At 36.1% G+C, this 20,627-nt stretch overlaps 1 protein-coding gene across 2 annotated transcripts in view; it reads left to right on the top strand.

Annotated features, from left to right (window-relative positions):
- EPRS1 (glutamyl-prolyl-tRNA synthetase 1) overlaps positions 1-20,251 on the top strand; it is a 38,338-nt gene extending 18,087 nt beyond the window's left edge. The window contains exons 14-34 of one of the 2 annotated variants that reach the window (XM_042825942.1): positions 609-745; positions 1,464-1,671; positions 2,097-2,209; positions 2,850-2,967; positions 3,048-3,404; positions 4,223-4,453; positions 5,170-5,418; positions 6,175-6,405; positions 6,759-7,024; positions 8,419-8,470; positions 9,334-9,543; positions 9,667-9,739; positions 10,515-10,594; positions 10,945-11,046; positions 11,667-11,822; positions 11,944-12,141; positions 12,515-12,688; positions 15,358-15,518; positions 16,415-16,493; positions 19,540-19,604; positions 19,870-20,251. In XM_042825942.1, coding sequence (XP_042681876.1) covers positions 609-745; positions 1,464-1,671; positions 2,097-2,209; positions 2,850-2,967; positions 3,048-3,404; positions 4,223-4,453; positions 5,170-5,418; positions 6,175-6,405; positions 6,759-7,024; positions 8,419-8,470; positions 9,334-9,543; positions 9,667-9,739; positions 10,515-10,594; positions 10,945-11,046; positions 11,667-11,822; positions 11,944-12,141; positions 12,515-12,688; positions 15,358-15,518; positions 16,415-16,493; positions 19,540-19,604; positions 19,870-20,020 — 3,411 coding nt within the window. In that variant the 3' untranslated portion in view covers positions 20,021-20,251. The remainder of the gene's footprint in view (positions 1-608; positions 746-1,463; positions 1,672-2,096; positions 2,210-2,849; positions 2,968-3,047; positions 3,405-4,222; positions 4,454-5,169; positions 5,419-6,174; positions 6,406-6,758; positions 7,025-8,418; positions 8,471-9,333; positions 9,544-9,666; positions 9,740-10,514; positions 10,595-10,944; positions 11,047-11,666; positions 11,823-11,943; positions 12,142-12,514; positions 12,689-15,357; positions 15,519-16,414; positions 16,494-19,539; positions 19,605-19,869) is intronic. The other variant, XM_042825948.1, reaches the window with a different exon arrangement.
- The last annotated feature ends 376 nt before the right edge of the window (positions 20,252-20,627 follow it).

Here is a 20,627-nt window from a genome sequence, read left to right as displayed (position 1 = left end):
TCTGAGAGGTCAAGATCTGGTTTACCCTTTTCCCTGTGGTATTTCTATAAGGAAACATGTTTTGAGCAGATGCAAGTGAGAATTGTGACCCTTGGAGTCCAAAAGAAATTTGATCTGATGCAAGCCTGCGTATTAAAATACATTTTTTTATTACTGTCTTAAAAATTCTGTGCAGCTGGGAAAAGCTGCACATTTGCTTCAGTTTTGACTGTGTAAAACTAAAAAAGCTGAGAGTTACGAAATTTGTTTCGAAGGGAGTTTGCATGGCTAGCAGAAAAATTGATCAAAAAGTTGGTTTGTACACATTAGAATTTGAAGATACGTGAACTTTAAGAAAGTATTAGTATGCTGTTGGTTGTGTTGAACTTGGTGTTTGATACAGGTTGTGTTTTTGGAGTATGCTGTCAGAGGAATACGTGTAGCAATTGTGAACCAGAAACCTGTGAGACAGTTACAGAGGAATACCATAGCTTTCTGTTACTGTTATTCTGAGTCTCACACCTTCATCTGTTTTATAGCTGTCATAAAGAAAGCATGGTTTTAGCACTGCTTTAAATTTAGTCAGCTTTTGACAGCCTCTCCTTTGAAATAAAAATCATTTTTCACAGAATGCTGATGTCGGGTTGAAACCTGTTTGGTATGGCTCCAGAGTGCTGATAGAGGGTGCAGATGCAGAGACCCTGACAGAGGGAGAGGTGGTTACATTCATAAATTGGGGCAATATTATCATCACAAAATTAAACAGGTAAGCAATACTGGCAGATGAAATTAACTTTTGCATTTCAACTTTTTGTTGACTTTTTTTTTTTTTGTAGTAGGTAGCTTCTAATAGTAAAATATTTGTAGTTAACCACATATAGAGATATCCTCTTTGAAATATGTCACAAAACTGGATATTTGACATAAAGTGTATTGTACAGGTGGTCCAGGTCTGAAATCAGCAATCAGTCCTACTGCTGCATGGTCCTTTTACCCCATATTCTCCACATAGGTGGTAGTATTTCCACTGTGAAAGAACTATTTCAGACAAAACAAACAAAAAACGCTTGGAATTTTAAAGCTTTGTTCTGCAACAGTTACCTGCTTTTGCAAGGTTTAAAAAAAAAACAACAAAATCACAGTTTTAGTTGCAGAACTGTTGGAGTGAGAGAAGGAGGCTGTTAATGTAATCATAATATCTGGAAAATGCCTGAGACACTGGCAGAATGAATTGAGCTGAGGCAGAATGTAAAACAAATAGGTAGAGATTTTTTGCATGTCTCGTAGTGTCTGTCGATACTTTAAGAAATTGAAAGTAAAGGAGAACTTCCAACAGAGGTGATTTCACTTCTTTGTTTCTCGTGTCTTCTATATTTCATTTATGAACTCTTAACAGTTGTTTCAGTGGATCTGTTGATGGTCTGTGGTATCAAGTGAGAACAAACCCTTTTGACTTTGCTCTAATTGTTTATCTTTTCCTGTAGAAATTCAAGTGGAAAAATTGTGTCCATTGATACCAAGTTGAACTTAGAAAATAAAGACTTCAAAAAAACCACTAAGATCACTTGGTTAGCAGAAACTCCACGTGCACCACTCATCCCAACTGTTTGTGTTAATTATGAACATCTGATCACTAAGCCAGTTCTAGGTAAAGATGAAGATTTCAAGCAATATATCAACCGAAATAGCAAGGTAAGATGGCTTTTTTCCTCTTTATATTCTACAAAGCTTTATTTTTTGCCATTACTACATTTTGTTATGTTTTTTGACCATTAAATTTCATTTGTTAAAGAAGAAAATCATGTGTATCTCGTTCTTGTGTTTTCCATTCAATTTCTCATAAAAACAGGAGTTGAATCTGTGATTTTTTTTTTTTTTTTTTTTTTTGGTATGTTAATGCATTACCTGATTCTTACCCTTCAGGGACCAATAGTTTGAGTTTTTATGGTGTTATGTTCTTATAATATGGCATTTTCTTTTGAGCACTTCTGCTCTGCTTCTGGAAATAACTGACATTTCAGCACTTGGAAGCACTGTTACAACAGCTCTGCCGTGTTTCTTGCTATACATTCTTTGTCCTTTGTTAGGTTTGCACTGATTGCTTTTAACTTTTACAGCAAGAAGAACTGATGTTAGGTGATCCTTGCCTTAAGGACTTAAAAAAAGGAGACATCATCCAACTCCAGAGGAGAGGATTCTTTATTTGTGATCAACCCTATGAGCCAGTGAGGTAAGCTACCTAAGAATGACCCAAGCGAACTTCACACAATTTCATTTAACTTGTTGAGTTTTAAAATTTTCACACATCTCTTGATGAGGCTAACATTACTAATGTTGTACCAATGCTGCAAATATTTTACCCTTTAGCACTACTACATATTATTTCTGTGAACTGACATGGCTTTTGTTTTTTGTGTACCTCTCCCATCTGTCTAAGGTAAGTCTGTCTGAGGCAGGCATGTGGCACTTCTGGTGCACCCCAACTAGCTTAGAGTTAGTAATGAGATCAGGTTTACTTGTTGTGATTCAAAGTACATCAATCAAGGAACAGTGCTACAGAATAGAACAGACAGTTGCCTAGGTAGTGTGTGCAGTAATGTGTATTGTGGCAGTTCTTTAGCAAGTTGCCAAACATGTAAAATTACACTGCCGTGTAACATTACAAAGAAAGCTTACAGTTCCTAAGAGGAATCAGTGCTGATCCCCAGTTACGTAAATTTGGATAATAGCAGTTGTATATGAAGGTAAACATGGAGTTGTGAGAGATCAGCTTGTAGAAGAGCAGAACTTTTGCTTCAATAAATGTTTTATATGTATTATTTTGTATTCTTTTTATTGTTGGATCGAATTTTTCATAAATCCTTTTACAGTCCATATAGCTGTAAAGAGGCCCCATGCATTTTGATTTACATACCTGATGGACACACTAAGGAAATGCCAACATCTGGATCAAAAGAGAAGACCAAAGCTGAAACTGCAAAGAAAGAGGTAAGCTTTTGTTTTAGAAAAGTGCAGAATGTATTAATGTACAGGATCAGCCTGCCAAATATATATTTTTTCTTTTTAAGGCTGGTTCAGCTGTAAAAGGAAAATCTGTTCCAGTTGCTGGTGATGCCTCTACTGCAACCTGTACTGCCTCAGAAGACCACCTGGTTATGTACAACAGGGTGACTGCGCAGGGTGATATTGTTCGTGATTTGAAAGCTAAGAAGGCAGCAAAGGAAGATATTGATAAAGCTGTGAAGCAGTTGCTGGCCTTGAAAGCAGAATACAAGGAGAGGACGGGCCAGGAGTATAAGCCTGGAAATCCTCCAGCAGCTTCAAAGCATGAGAACTCTGGTACCCTGGACTGCAAAGCTCTGTATGATAAAGTAGCAGAGCAAGGAGAAGTAGTCCGAAAACTGAAAGCTGAGAAAGCACCTAAGGTGGCAGGCTATACAGCTTTTTTGCTTGTTTGGGTTTGCATAGCTCATTGTCTGTGTAGGCAAATGGGTTCTTTTGATTTAGTGTTTTCATGCTGATGGTAATTTTGACTGGGCTGTGTTCTGGCAAGACTTGTGTTTTTTCAATGCTTATGATTTAGCTAGATGTATATGATAAAGTCTTTGTTAATATTTGTAAAGATGCAGATAAGTGTCTACACTTTTTTAGTGCTGAAATGTTGACAGAAGCACTCTCCTCACATGTGAGTTGACGAGGTATCTGAATCTCATCCTTGGGGTAAAAATGTCCCACAGTATTTATTTATTCAGTAAAATAAGACTGAATTACTGACTTCACAGGATTGATTTATTTAGAACCTTTTAACAAGAAAGAGGGAAAAAAAGATCCAAATACAACAGATGTATACTAGACACCGTCCTGTCATGGACTGAGTATAGAAAACACAGTTATTAATAACTTTATTCTTTTTATTCTTTCTAATGCAGAGCAAGAAAACCTGTGAAATAATACATTTTGTGCCTACTAATCAAATACTATTTGTAGTAGCATCTTGATGGCAACATAAAACGAAATGGGAAGATCTAAACTAGTTTATTGTTACAATTTTGCACAGGATGATAGAAAACAGGATAGTAGAAACATACTAAACCACTCTGAAAAGCTCTACTGAATAATTAAGAAAATTGAATGATGTGCATAAACATCAGATCTTTTCATAAAACATGTGACTTGCACTTCAGAATCTCATATTTCTGCATCTTTGTTTCTCCCTTTTTCTGTCCCTTCCTTTCTTTTACAGGATCAGATAGGTGCTGCTGTGGAAGTCCTTTTATCCCTAAAGGCAGAATATAAACAACAGACAGGCCAGGAGTACAAACCTGGAAGCCCACCTCTAGTCTCTGTCCCTGTTCAGTCTTCTCCTGTTTCTACTCTTCCACCCTCATGTCCGATAGACAGCAAATCTCTATACAGCAAAGTAGCTGAACAAGGCGAAGTGGTCCGCAAACTAAAAGCAGAGAAGGCTTCAAAGGTGTAATAGCAGTTAATATTTCTGAATGGAACAGTATTTTCAGCTGAGACTAAAGCCTAATGACAAGTTTTGTGAAATTTGGGGAATAAAATATAGCAAAGAATTTCTGTTTCCATAAAGTGCTTTTCTGGTTTCTCCTAAGCTGGTATGGATGACTTCACAGCTTCTGTGATAGTGAGCATGGAGAACCTGAAAAAGAAGTAAACTGTTTTTTTTTTTTTTTTTTTTTTTTTGTTTTTTTTTTTTAATGATAAAAGCAAGCAAAGCAGAATGTAGGCAGTAACTTGAAGTCTGGAGAACAGTAATAAATCTGATGGTGGCTAGGTAGTCACGAAGAAACAATTTTTCATTCAGAGTATGAGTATTTATTCCCATTCTCTTGTGCATGGACTGCTAAAACTGCATGGAACTGAGCTGCTTAAATGAAAAACTTGCATGGCTCAGAAATCAGCCCTTATGCATACTGCCTGATTAGATCCTGTATCATGTAGCTTATAGATGCTCTGGCTAGGAAGTTTTACAACAGAACTCAGTAATGACACAGCTGCTAGCATGTTAGCTCTAGAATTTTTATTACAACGACTGTTGGTGTGTTAGTAAGGGTTATGTTACCTTAGCTATGTGTTGCATCTGTGTTGCTTCTGTCTTTGCAACTGCTTTTTTTTTTTTGCAAACCTGCAACTGCTTTTTTCTCTTTTTTTTTTTTTTTGTTTCAGGAACAAATAGATGAAGCTGTGAAAGTTCTTTTAAATCTGAAAGCAGAATATAAACAAAAAACAGGTCAAGATTACAAGCCTGGAAATCCACCTTCAGCTCCTCCTTGTGTATCTTCTGCTGCCCTTCCATCTTCTGTATGCTGCAATAACTTGGGACCTTCTAGCTTAGTGGATGCCAAAGCACTTTATGATAATGTAGCTGAACAAGGGGAAGTGGTGCGAAGACTCAAGGCAGAGAAAGCTTCCAAGGTACCGTAGTGAATAATAAATTGCAATTCTTACCAGATTTTTCCACTAGGGGGAAGTCTTTCACCAGGTACAAAGCACCTGTCCTGGTCAAGGCTTAGCCGTCAAACTTGCATGCTCTGGTAACGCCCCACAAGTTCATTCTGTTGCTGGATGCTTTCCTGATTCTGAGATATGCATTCTAAATTCTACTAATATAAAAAGTCAAACTAAACTCTGACATCTGGATGAATTGACACAAGCATGGTAGATGTCTGTTCTTATTATTGTATTTGTAACAAGTGAAGATAAAATAGTTAGTGTACTGCAACAATAGCAAGGCTTTTCAGAGCTTGACAGTTCAGTTACAGCCGTGGAAAAGGAGACAAACTATGTTTATGGGAATTGTTTCTGTTCCCCTTCACTCCTCCTGCCCCCCTTTATTTTTCTGCCTTGTAAAATTGCTTTTCTATGATTTTTTTTTTTTTTTTTTTTTTTTTTTTTAAGCCTTTTTCCAAAGCAAGTTTATGTTCTTCAGTGTAGATTCTGCTGCACTTATTAACAGGTTGTAGCTGGCTGGGTGGGGTAGGAGAAACATTCTGGTTGAGATAGCAACACAAGTGTTTGTTTGAGTGTTTAGAGGAGGGCTGTTGAGTCCTTCCTTAACTGCAAAGCATTTATTTTATTGCTAGATGGAGATTTTATTTTCTTAGCCTAAAAATTAATGCTCCTTGTCAATTCTGTGTTTAATTCTTATCTTGCTATTTGTCCTTCACACAGGGTGAAATAGATGAAGCAGTAAAACTCCTCCTTTCTCTAAAAGGTGACTATAAGGAAAAGACTGGACAGGACTACAAGCCCGGACATCCGCCAGTAGCTCAGAATTCTTTGCCCCAAGCATCAAATACAGTAGCAAGTGGTCCTGACACAACTGAAGCTAAAGCACTGTTTAACAAAGTAGCTCTTCAAGGAGATGAAGTTAGGAAATTGAAAGCAGAAAAAGCAGAAAAGGTAAAAAACAAAAACAGAACAAAACAAAGCAAAAAAAAAACCCAAAATACTGTAATAGAAAATGCAGTGCATGTATTTAAATCTGAAAACTTCAAGTTTAAATCTAAAATTTCACAGCAATTGCGATTATCAGAATTCAAATGCAGCCTGTATCTGAAATGTGCTTTTAAAATTGTTCCTATCAGATATGATCCTTGGTATATTAAAACCTTTAAGTATTGACTTTTGCTGAGGTTTTTTCCCCAGCGCTGTGTGGAAGTCTGTAATGCCATATCGTAGATCCATTTCATTTTTTTGATGGAGCCATATTATTCCTGTGATTTCTGTGTAACTTTCATTTTTTGTTCTTCAAGGAAAAGATAGATGCAGCTGTTAAAGAGCTTCTTCAGCTGAAGGCCCAGTACAAGTCTGTTGCAGGAGTTGATTATAAACCTGTTTCTGCTAGTAGTGCTGATGACAAAGACAAAAAGAAGAAAGAGAAAGAGAACAAGTCAGAAAAGCAGTGTAAGCAACAGAAACAAAATGATGGACCAAAAAAAGAGCCTTTGCAAGGACAGAGTGGTAATGAGCTCTCTTCAAATGGGCCAGGAGAGGGTCAAGGCCCTAAGAAACAAACCAGGTAAAGATTAGATCCTTAATCTATTTGATAAAAGCCTGTACTGTTTACCTCCATTCAGACTTCAGAGTTTTGCAAGTTTCTAATTTCGCTTGAAAGCATTAAAGATTACAAAATAATAGTTTATATTCAGCATCAAGCAAAAACAAATTACTGAAGTTTACTTAGTGTCTGTTTTACCTCAGAATCCCTCTGAGCAGAACTCTGCCTAGCCCCTAGCCTGTAGAAAGCACAAGGTAATGTGCACAGTCTGTTACTATGGTTCAGCTGTCATTGGGAACTTGCTGTGTTTTATTTGCTTCTGCAAATGTTCTGCTGCGTCTTCCTCACTACAAAACCATGGGTTGGAGTTGGAGAAATCAAAGCCTTGTGCTTTTTTTTTTTTTTTTTTTCCCCAGTTATATCAGGTTTACAAAGTATTTACTGTGTTTACCTTGAGAATTATATACTTCAGAGCAAGGCACTTTGGATGCTAATGCTACAACTCTCCAGAGATGATTGCTGTGCATTCCATTTCCTGCTCCCATACTGAAAGTTTAGAGGTTTTTTATATATTATAGCATATATTATGCAACACTGCCTGTTTCCTATTTCAGATTTATAGTTTAGGACTCAACATCCCTAGTAGTAGAGCTAGAGATATGGTTATTTTTTAATAGAAATTATGCTGGGATAATTCACCCTTAATTTTCTCTGTTTATCAAGGTATGCAAAGTGTGCTTTTATCTATTGTTATTTGAGTCTGGTAAAAAAAAAAAAGAGGGAGTTTGGCCATTGCTAGGATTTTGGAGATTGACTGTTTATCTTTATTTTGATTGTAGAATGTTTTCTATGTTAGAGTGACTGATGTGTTTAATTGGATAATTCAAGTTGCTTCTTTTTCTTGAAACTATAGTTCCAGGTTGGGTAAGAAATAAACAAACAAACAGCCCAAACCAAAGAAAAACTCACAAATTAACAAACAAACAAAAAAAAACAAAACAAAAAACAATCAGATTAACATAGCTTGCATGTGTTAGTTTTATGTTCTTATGGAACGTGCTTGGGTTTTTTAGTGCAATATTATGAGGATCTTTAATGCAACCTTGATGAGAATTAGAAGGGTTTAAACGGTGAAAAAGAAATAGATCTGTTTTTATAAAATATTCTTCTTATGCCAGGTGAGGAACTGCTAGCAGTCCATACTAAACAATTCATATTTGAACTGTCAGGGGGAAAAAAAATTGGGAAAAGTTGGCATTACGAAGTGAAATTCAAGCATTGCATTCTGTTCTCTGCACCCTCCTTCTGCCCACTTAAGGTCCATACCCTGCTCCCAAATTTAAAAAGAAAGATTAAGATAAAATTTACTGCTAAATGCTCAGTGACTCAAATCTGATTGTTTTCTAAAACCATAGGTTGGGTCTAGAAGCTAAAAAAGAAGAAAATCTCGCAGAGTGGTTCTCTCAGGTAAGTGCACACTAGTGTTAATTAAATAATTATTTCATCCTCTTGTTAATCAGGATCTGCTTTGATTTTATATCTTATCTAGTATTTCTATTTTTTCCATGCAAATCAATATGCCTACTCTTGTGTTCTTGCCACTGTCTTAAACAGAAGTGATAGATTGAAGACCAAGGTAGCTGTTCTTGGGGAATAAAATAAACAACAAAAACCCCAGTCTGATGTGTCAACCCTTTCATGCTTCCCACTATATCTGTGTGTTTCCACATTGTGTGTGCTGCACAAAACTTTAGTGAAATAATGGGAGTGTCACAGGCATGGAAATGTTGTTTCATCCCAAGGTTATGTGTAATAAGAGGTATCATCTGTTGGTAATGAAGGAGTTTGCTGGCTCACAAAGTACAAAACAATCAGAACTGAAATTACTTGTTTAGGTTACGCTATCTATGAAAGATTGTAAATAGATATCTGTGCTGTGTTATCAGATATCAGTGTATGTTATCTCTTACTCCTACTACTCCAACCTTTGCGTGTACACAAACAAATAAAAAATGCTTTTTAACATGAGCTCGAGAAGGTTCTTAAGGAAACACAGTTATTTGGTTTTTGGAAGCTTGGTTCCTGTCTCTAACTTAGATTCATGAAATTCAGTTTCTGAGTTTGTTGTTCAGGTTTGTTATTTAACTTAATGTTCCTGGTTAAACTTTTCTCACAGGTAACATAAATGATCTCTATGGCTAACTTTGCTAAATTTTGAGCCCAAATACTTTTAAATAGGAGATCTTTCTTGAGTTGCATGCCATAGGCTTGAATTACTGAATATTCTTTCTGTACGAGATTGGAACTTAAGTTTCTAATTTTTTTGAAAGGTGATCACAAAAGCAGAGATGATTGAATACTATGATGTGAGTGGCTGTTATGTTCTTCGTCCTTGGGCTCATGCCATTTGGGAAGCTATCAAGAATTTTTTTGATGCTGAGATCAAGAAACTTGGTGTGGAAAACTGCTACTTCCCCATGTTTGTGTCCCAGGCTGCACTAGAGAAAGAGAAGAGTCATATTGCTGATTTTGCCCCTGAGGTATACTTCAAAACTTTAATATGAGTATAAGAAAACCCAACCCATTAGACCACAGCTGGGCATGAAAGCAGGTTTTCTTCAAACTCGTTTGATTCTCTTTTATTTATCTGTTTTTTCCTTTAGGTTGCTTGGGTCACAAAATCTGGGAAAACAGAACTTGCTGAACCGATTGCTATACGCCCCACAAGTGAAACAGGTAGACTTCTTCTCATGCAGTTCATCTGTAAAGGAATCAGTACAGTAAAGGTTATAAATGAGAGTCCTTTCTGGAAAGAGGAAACTTGTCTTTTAGAATGTTTTCTTTAAATCCTTACCATATTTCATAAATTCTGCTGCAGCTTACAGCAAATGTCACAGACAGTCACAATGGACTTCTTTTGAAAATTTACACCTCAGGATTTTTTTTATTTAATATCCTGATGATCAACTAACTGTGACTGAGAAAAATATTGGTTTTTTTATTTGTTTGTTTTTAGAAGTATTTTTGCAAATAAAATTCTTCATCTCATAATTCATTTTGTAATGTTCTTTTGACAACAGTTGTGAAACTAAATTTTACTAAAATTTCTTTTAAGTAATTTATGTAAACACTTTAAGACTTAATGCTAGATGAATTTTTAAATGAGTCAAGCCTGGTACAGTATCCTGAAATCTTGATATCAATAGATTTTTATTGGTGAATGTGAATATATTTGCATACTATAAGCCAGTGACTGAAAGTGTGTCATTAGATAGTTAAGCTTTGGATTGATTTGATCCACATCTTGCATAAGAACAAGCAAAATATTTTCTAACAAAACAGGATAAAATGAAAATACTTCTTTCACCAAAAATGTATGTTAAAACAAATATGTTTTAAAGAAAACTATAGCATGAAAGTGTGATTATTGTTTATGTGTAGCGAAGAGAAAGTTTTGGTGTAAAGTGACTGCATTATGCAGAGAACCCAGATTGCTTTCCTCTTTTCACAGTTATGTATCCTGCATATGCAAAATGGGTGCAGTCACACAGAGATCTTCCTATCAAGCTTAATCAGTGGTGCAATGTTGTGGTATGTCAGCATGTAATTTCTAACTGAAGTGATTTATTTTAAGTGCACTGTAGATCGTTTGTCCCATGTGGATATGGCTTAATGATACTAATTACAGAACATATTTCATGGCAGAAGTATGAATGTGATTTATATGACTTTATTTATCCCTACTTCTTAATTAAACTCTTTGCTAATGTATACTGTTGATGATATCATGTGAGTGTGAATCTACAAATAGTTGATTTTATAGCTATATTCAGAATTTTTGAGCTTAAATTCAAAGGTTAGTTTATTTTTAATAAATAATTTGAGACTGTAGTGCTCATTTTGACATTCATTTTCTTTTTCCTATTGTCTTTTGTTTCCAGCGTTGGGAGTTCAAACATCCTCAGCCTTTCCTTCGCACTCGTGAGTTCCTTTGGCAAGAGGGTCACACAGCATTTGCAACATATGAAGAAGCTGCAGAGGAAGTAATAAAGCAAATGTGCTTTTGCTTTCAGAAAGTTATCTTACTCCATAGCAATGCAAACAAAACATTTTAACTAGAGCTTGGTGAAAAAATCAGTCTCCTTTTCTTTGAGAGCCCTCATGAAAAGTGTCAGCTGTGCTAGAACCTTTGTTTTTTCTCAGGTGTAACCTACTGGTGGGTCTTTAGTTATTTCAAACAATATGATAAAGAGTGTGATCTTTAAATAGGATGTTTTATTTCCTTAAAAAGCAGGGAAGTTCACTTACTACTTGCTAAAAATTGTAACGCTTAAAGACAGGCTTCACTGAATATTGTTGATCCCTAGCAGATGTTCAAACTTTAACATGGGGACTCAAAGTCAATATAACCATGGCTTTTTAGCATGAGTTGTCTTGTTTTCTCTATAGTTGTTTTCATTCACAGAATAGATAAAATTCAAAGCAGTGGAAGAAATTTTTTTTTTTATCACAATCTTGAGGAAAATATTGGTTTTTGGAATTTTTAGGTTTTGCTTTTTTTTTTTTTTTTTTTTTTTTCTCCAGTATTCTGGGAATAAAAATATTTCTGTTTTTAGCAAATGCAAAATACTGAGTAATTCCTAAAGCAGTTTGTTTGTTGTAGGTGATGCAGATACTTGATCTTTATGCTCAAGTGTATGAAGATCTCCTAGCAATACCTGTTGTGAAAGGAAGGAAGACAGAAAAGGAAAAATTTGCTGGGGGTGACTATACAACAACTGTAGAGGCCTTTATATCTGCCAGTGGAAGAGCTATCCAGGTATTTTTTGAATATATATATTTTTTTAACAGTTATTTTCCAGTAAAAATGGCAAGATGATGAAAGCTCTAAATTTGTTAAGGTTAACCAGCAGAATTTTTTTTGCATGCAACTATTTTAGGGTGCAACATCACATCACCTAGGACAGAACTTCTCGAAGATGTTTGAAGTCATGTTTGAAGATCCAAAGAAACCAGGAGAAAAGCAGTATGCATATCAAAATTCTTGGGGCATTACAACTCGAACTATTGGTGTAATGACAATGATTCATGGAGACAACATGGGATTGGTGCTCCCACCTCGAGTAGCTTGTGTTCAGGTGTGTAGAAATTGTTCACAATATGCCTTTAACTATTTTAACTACTATTTTTTTTCCATTTCCTGTCTTGGAATTCGTGAGGTTTTCATATTGGGAACTGAAAATGTTTTAATGTAGAACAGGAGCTAATTCTAGAACATTCTCTACGAAGTTAATACACTTTCTTCAGGTGCTTGTGATGAACAATCTCCCTTTCATAATCCATCAGTTGAAAATAATTGTCTCACTTGGATGAAATAGGGACATGTATTCCTTACTTCTGAGGTAATGAAAGAAATTACTGGGACACAATATTTGTTTAAGCTTATAAAAAAAAAATAAATTAGAACCTAGTTATTATAGAATGTGAAATATCTGTCACGTTACATTGCAGGTTGTAATTATTCCCTGTGGTATCACAAATACCCTTTCTGAAGAGGACAAAGAGGCTTTATTGAAGAAATGTAATGAGTATCGTAAAAGGCTGCTTAGTGCTAATGTCCGTGTACGTGCTGATTTAAGAGACAACTATTCACCTGGCTGGAAGTTCAATCACTGGGAACTTAAGGTATGTTTTTTTCCTAGGGGGGATTTCAAATACCCTCTGGGGGATACATAGGGGGCACATATGTGTGCCTTGTATTCTGAAAGTAATTGTTTTTTCTAAATGAAGCCTGATAAGCACCTCTGTATCATGCTCTTGCATGTTCAGAAGGCCAGTGGTATCCTGGGCTGCAGCAAAGGAAAGGTAGTCAGCAGGGCAAGGTAGGTGATTGTCTCCCTCTACTCTGCACTTGTGGGGCCCCATCTGGAGTGCTGCATCCAGGCTTGGGGCCCACAGTACAGGAGGAATGTGGAGGGCTAGGAAGATGATCAGAGGGCTGGAGCACCTCTCCTGTGAAGGACTGAGGGAGCTGGGCTTCTTCAGCCTGGAGAAGAGAAGGCTCCTGGATGTCCTCATTGCTGCCTTCCAGTATTTGAAGGGAGGGAGCTTACAAGTAGGAGAGGAACTGACTTTTTACATGGTCTAATGGTAATAGGACAAGGACAAGGTGGAATGACTTATAAGAGGGAAGATGATAGGTTAGATGTTAAGAAGAAATTATTTACTCAAAGGGAGGGGAGGTGTTGGCACATCTGCCCAGATAGATTCTGGATGCTACATTCCTGAAGGTTTTCAAGGCCAGGTTGGATGGGATCCTGGGCAGCCTGATCTGGTGGATGGCAGCCCAGCCCACAGCAATGGGATTGGAACTAGATGATCTTTAAGGTCTTCTGCAACATTAGCTAATCTGTGATTTGAGTATTCTGCTTACTGATAAATGAAGTGCTTTCTGAGACTTCACAGTTTGCTGGGATATGCATATTATTAGCACATCCTGAACCTACCTTATATACCTAGAAAATCAACTGCATGTTTGAAAATTTGTATGAAGTGATTAAGGGTGTCAACAGTATGTCATGTGCACACAATGGAACAGAGAAGGTAAACCTGTACAGCTGTAACAAAGAAAAGAGTGATTTTGTTGATTTAAAACACTTATGTTGCCCCTCATATGTTAGTTGTTTGTTTCATCAGAAATAATAGTCTTTTGAAAAATAAAAATAGCAGAGCTGAGTGAAACAGTGTTAATTAGAAATGGACAGCATATTGAGTAATGCCATGTCTGGAATTTGAAATTAGTTGGAATATGTTCATCTTCAGCATAAATTGATGGAAACTCCCTGAGCTGTTAAAAGTTTTTGTGTTCAGGTTCTCTTTCCTTTTCCTTTAACCTCTTATGTTTTTTAAAGTGGAGCTGTAATACCAATAGTCCACGTTAGGAAGCTTTTAAAAAATACAACAAAAATCAGGTTTACCAAGGAGGGGCAGCAGGATGCAAAATTGATGCTTTTTATAAAATCGATGAGAATATTCTGCATAAGTCATTTATATGTGCAACCTTATATTTGTATTGTAGTTAAATGTCATTAGTGTGTATGTATACATATACACACTATATTTTTATAAAATTGTCTTGTGTTCCCAACGCTCCCTGAATTTCCTCTTCTCCCCCCAAAACAATCTCACAAACAAAGCTCTGGCATTTTATCTTTTTGGCTTAAATTTTGACAGAACAGGAACAGTCAGAATATGCAAACTGTATCTTCAACTGCAGGCAAAGTGCAGTCATTTTACTGAGTACTAATGAGGAAGTATAATAGGGTATAAAAATATATATACAAGGGTACTAAAGTTATAAATACAAAAGGAAACTGTAAAGTATTTTGCCTATCTGCTTCTCAGCACATTTACAACATGGAAGCACTAAATATTTTTGGCTGAGTTTTAATTATGGAGGCATTTTTTCTATATGCCATAAATTAAAATTATTTTGATGTTATTTGATACAGTTTTGAACAGCTTTTTCTGTAGCTTTGCAGGAGGAGTACATAAATCTTCCTTCAGATGGATTTCACTCCATTGTTCATACATTTTAGCATAAAGACTTTGAATTATGGAGAATCATTTAGAAGCTGTGAACTTGAAGAAATTTCTGAGAACAAAGTTAATGGGAAGCTTGGCTAAATATCTATGTGATGTTTTCAACTTTTAGCTTACTGATGAGATTTCTTTTACGTGGAATAAAACTGCATGCACCTCTACCTACGCTCTTATGGACTCTGCATACAGCTTACAATCCACATGAGCAGGATGTAAAGGAAAATACATGAGACTTGATAGACTCCTAACTGACCAGTAAAATGAAATCTTTGCTTGCCTGTACATGAGAGATGAGAAATTACATAGTTCCTATCACTGAAGTTTATGGGGAATAAAAGCTCTAAAAACAAGATTTGCACTATTTGGGGTAACTGAGTGTAGTATCAGCAGTGTTTTAACACTCTTGATATCACATGTTGGCACAGATGCAGTCTCCAAACTAGCAAAACATGACTGCAGCAAGATATCATGCACAAGTGAAAAGGCTGTGAATGGGAAAGACAGAAATTGATAATCATTGTACTGCTTTTACTCATTTATTTCATTTTTGTATTTTTACTAATGTATTTACTAATACATTTTCGTATTTTTACTAATTTATTTATTTTACTCATTTATTTCAAAGAACTTAAATATTTGAAGGAGTTCCATGTTAAGACTGTACTTTAAAGCAAAATAAAGGAGGAAAGTAACGCCTGTGAGATTTGTGTACTCATTATAGTTTGTCACTTTTTTTTTTTTCCCCCACAAAGGGTGTACCTGTCAGGCTTGAAGTGGGACCACGAGACATGAAGAGCCAACAGTTTGTAGCTGTCAGAAGAGACACAGGACAGAAGCTGACCTTTTCGGAACATGAGGCAGAAGAGAAACTGAAGCAGATTTTGGAGGAAATCCACGCTAATCTATACAACAGGTAAATTGAGACAGGTAGAAATGCCTGTGGTAATCACAGATGTTCTTAAGATGATAGAATAATTTCCTCAAGTCATTGATTGAACTGTGCAGAAAGATGGGTTTGGACCACCTTTCTGATAGTAGTATTTCATTTTTCTACCTCTGAAACTTACTCACCCACAGTGATTAAAAGCTTCCTTTAGGTCATGAAAGAGAATGCCAAAGATTGTGAACTTCCTTACAAGAACTCAGTGAAGTTTTTTTTTTTTTTAATTAATAAATAGTTAACAGGATAATTTTGTACAAGATTCATTCCTGAAATATGCTCTTGGTAGGGAATTTTGGAAGACACAAAGTTGACGAGAAGTTGAAGATCTGTTTTCAGAAGTTTGTGTTAAGGCCATATGTTCTGTTGATTTTCATATGATTGTTTGCTCATAAGCAATGCTTTTCAACTGTTTGCAGTTACTTCATATGCCAAATCTCCTGCGTGCCAATCACTGCAGAGTTTTACTGCTGGAATATACTGTTGTCTGTGGTGATCCCATTTACTTACAAGCAAAATATGTTTACTTATTCAGAATTGGAATATTAGAATGCTTTCTAACTAAATTGAAAGAAAACCTATCTCCACAGTATTTATCTGTTTGTATCTACAGCTGGCCAGTATTGAACTGATATGCAAAACAGTGTGAATGAGCATAGTAAAATACACAGCAGCCTGTATAGCCTGTTAGTGGTCATTCAAAATTTTATCTTTTTGGTGGCAGGACTGGTAGAAAAACATAATTGGAATGAATATATAGTTCTTCTTCTTCTAACTTTTTGTTTTGACAAACTCTGAAAATTTGGTTCTGTTGGCCAATGAGGTTAAGTGTTAATCTACCTTGAGTTCCCCCCATCTCCTTTTTACAGAGCTTCTGAAGACTTAAGAAATCATATGGTGGTGGCCAATAATATGGAAGACTTTCAAAAGGAGCTTGATTCAGGAAAGGTAAGGAAACTTACTTCATTCCAAAATCCTGGTAAAAGCCTTCCTCTGCTTTCTGTCTCTAACGAATAGTTGGAGGCTAGAAATTTCAAAGCCTATAAACATACACACATACTTTTGTAGTTTTATGGAACTCTGCCCTAAAAAGGATATGGAAGTGTTTCCTATGGAGTTACGCTAAGGGAGGTTAGTTTTTCCAAATTTTTTGGATAAGTTTTTTAATGTATTTATTCTTGCTGAAATACTGTGTTCATTACAAATTCTGGTGCTAATGTAAGGATGACATCAAGTCCTGAGGTAACTTACATCGCTGCGGTTTGATTTGCATTTAAAATGCTCTCTTTTTATTACTAAGCGCTTTTCAGATATTAATATAAATATTTTGTTCAGATTATGATAAGCTATTGTTACTATGTTAATAAAAAACAGTGAAAAACACTTCTCTTGTAATAGTGTCTAAGTTAAGAGTCTAAAGTACATTCTACTTTTGTCAAAGATTTGCCTTTATGATCCAGGTCAAAGCCACTGGGTTCATTTAGAATTACTGGGAGTCAGTACTCACCTTGGAATGATATGTAAAATAGGAGGCAGTACTGTCAGAGCCTTGGAATGAATCATTAAGGCTGTGTATTTTACAGAGTTGTACCAATTAGATCTAGTCTGAAAATTTCAGAATTTCTAATGGAAAATGCTAGCATGTCATAAACCCAGTTACTTCAGTTGACTTCAGATATATCTTTATAAGTTAATCTTAGCCTTGGCAATCCATTGTGCTCTATTATTGCTACTTCTATTGCACTTGAATCCAATTTATAACAAGTTTTGGAGGAATAATTGTGAACTTCAGAGGAGGGGCTGATTTTAGCATTCTTATGGAGTGGAGGATATGGGGTTGGTTTTTTGTTTTTTTTTGTTTTTTTTTTTTTTTAGACATTCTTTATGCATAGATAATAATAGATAATAGTAATGTTGCCTAATGTTCCTTTACAAAACTAAATACAAGATTGAAATATGCTGTTTCCAAATAGGTTGAGGCTCTTCCTGCTGACTGCAAAGTACGATTTTGTTCATGCAGGTCTCTGTAAGGCATCAGATGATTCTGGTGGTAGATTTAAAGACAAAAAATCTTTAGTCTTTGATTTGCAAACAATTCTGATCTGTATTGGTGTGTAAATAGTACTACCACTCCTGTGTGTTGTGATTTCAGGATGTATCATTATCTATCTTTCACTTTCTGAAATAAGCACTGCTTGAAACTGTATTTGTCTATCTTCAAGACAAAGAAACAGTCAAGGAAAATGTGAACTTACGTGTAAAAATTATTAAAATGGAGAGTTCAGTTCATTGCAAAAACGGAGTGTGAAGTTAATTCTAAAAGGTGATTTATGTACATGTAAAAAGTATAGTTTTGATGAATGCTGTAGGTACCCCCTTTTTTCCCCATCTACTGCAGATGATCTCAAATGATACTGTAAAGTGTGATCTTCAATGGGCAGTTACTGAGTTTTATGTACGGCTAGAGGAGGAATTGCACTCTTTGTTCAATATAGTTTAAATGTAGTTTAATATATAGTGAAACTTGGAAATATGAACAAGTAAAATCTTCCAAATTGAAGATGCTTACACCATTTTTGTACTTAGGTTCCAGAAGTTTATTCTAATCACCGTATCTGTATGGAGAAAACTGAGTTACGTTGTTTTATGACTTCCTGTCTACCTGTAGATGTTTTATGGACCATATATTATGGCAAATGTATTCTGTAATTTCTTTAAATTATACTGCTAGCACTGGGTATGGTTTTAAAAAAGTCTTTAAACTGAACTACTCCTGCTTTATTGCTGTTACTCCTTTCCCCTGACTGTAAGTGAAATGTAGTCTGTTAGCTCTTCAAACATATGGGCTGCTTCTGTGTTGGTTTTTTTTTTAATCTTTTTTTTTTTAAGCTCTATGCAAAGTTCAGTTCAAGCTGTAAGAATAGTTCTTTGCTATGGAAAGTTCTTTACACAGAGAGTGGTGAGGTGCTGGCACAGGCTGCCCAGAGAGGTTGTGGATGTCCCGGAATACCTGGAGGTATTCAGGGCCAGATTGGATGGGGCCCTGGGCAGCTTGGTCTAGTATTAAATGTGGAGGTTGGTGGCCCTGCATGTGGCAGGGGGTTGGAGATTCGTGATCCTTGAGGTCCCTTCCAACCCTGGCCATTCTGTGATCAGTGCGCCTTATTCATAGTGTTGATAGAATGAAAATGACTGTGCAGTCAGAATTTAGTTGCTCTATTGCCTTCAGCTATTAGCATTACATGAGTGCTTGTGTGGGTGCAGGGGGTGTCTTTTTTTACCAGTAATCTCAATTTTTAGGAGTCAACATAATTTCCACTGCAAATCTACTAAAAATATAAAACATCTGTAAAATGAGGTTCAGCACTTGAAAGAGATCTGTTACGCTCGCCAAGCTGGATACTGATTATATGAGACTTCACATCTACTTTCTCAGTTTTCAGCTATCTAACATTGAAACCAACTGAAATCATACACCGTTTTTTTTTTTCTACAAGAAAAATGTGCGCTTGGTGGTTCAGTTTTATCTTTAAATACACTACTGTCTTACTCAGAAAATATGAAAAGTCATTGTACTGGAATTAAACTGGGAAGGCGCTGTCTTGCACTGTGTGACCAGATGTTTATTCTGCAGTTTGAAAAGTTCAAACTTTTCCTGAAAAACGGGGTATTTCCAAGAGAAAACAAAATTTATGCTTTCCACACGTAGCAGATGTGTTACATTTAAAAGAAAAAAATACATTAGCACCCTGTCTTCATTTAAATTCTGTGTTGGGTTTCTTCATGGAGCTCAGTGGAAGGATGACTAGGCTTACGTATTTCTCTGTTGGGAATGGGCTATTAAATTTTAATTAAAGCAATCAGAAATGTTCCTACTTTGAGATACGTATGAGATCTTAAGGTTTAGGATTGTTCCAGAGACAAGGAGGAATTCTTTTGTGGATCTATAACTGACTTTTTTTTTTCTCCACTCCTTTGCTCCTTTCCATTTCAGATAGTACAGATCCCTTTTTGTGGAGAAAGTGAGTGTGAGGATTGGATCAAGAAGACCACTGCCAGGTAAAATATAAGTGAACTGGAAAGCATCTGCTGGAATCAAAATAAAGATGTTTGAATGTAAAACAGTATGTAGGATACCTGTTGGTATGGCAGAAATGTACTCTTCACCCTTGACCCTTGCTGTCCTGCATAATTCAGCATACTTAGTCCCTTAGTTTTGACACTTCCAGAGTAGCTAGTGTGCATTCGAGATTTTACGCATGGTACACTTTGCATCTCTGTTTTATAAGAAGTGCTTTTATTTATGAATATGCTTTTATTTCAGAGATCAAGATCTTGAGCCTGGTGCCCCCTCCATGGGAGCAAAAAGTCTTTGCATACCTTTCCAGCCTCTCCGTGAACTACAGAGTGGGGAGAGATGTGTCTGCGGCAAGAACCCTGCCAAGTTTTACACCCTCTTTGGTCGTAGTTACTAAACTGCTAATGGAAGCACCTTCTCCTTTATCTGTGAATTGAACTTTTTTTTAATAAGACTGAAATAGGCCCCAAACGTAATCAGTTTTGCGACTTTTTAGATAATTCAGAAAAAAACCAACAACAACAAAGCCATAAACCATAAACACCCCCAATGTCAGTCTTAGACTAGCAGTACTTCGCAGACTTTTCTGTAAACACCTCTAATAATAAACATGTACTATGAGCTGTAATGTGCTTTTGTTTCTTTACGTGTTGCTGAGTGGAGGGGACAGAATACGCCTTGTTCATGTCTAATATTTCATTTTTTAGTTCATATGTTTTCTTGTACTCCATGAGAACGTGCCTAAAAGATTGGAGAGAACGTCATCAACGCTCCAATACAGTTCCTACGCAAACTTCTTAGATAAGACATCTGCTTTTGATTTTGCCTTCAAAGCTTGTAAATCTTTCAATTTTTAGTGCAGACTTTTAGGCGAGATGAATTCTACTCTTTTTGAAAACTCTCTTTTGAGCCAGGTGCTCCAAGGAATATATTCATCCCATTGTGAAACACATTTGAAAGCCTGTCTTTAATTAAATGTCACGTTGTTAGCGAGATGTAGGTGA

This window comes from Centrocercus urophasianus, unplaced genomic scaffold (genome assembly GCF_019232065.1).
Source record: "Centrocercus urophasianus isolate 14NV4802_14NV808 unplaced genomic scaffold, USGS_Curo_1.0 seq_10, whole genome shotgun sequence".
Classification (NCBI taxonomy): Eukaryota; Metazoa; Chordata; class Aves; order Galliformes; family Phasianidae; genus Centrocercus; species Centrocercus urophasianus.
Note: the sequence above shows the minus strand (reverse complement) of the source record. Positions and strands in the feature narration are given on the sequence as shown.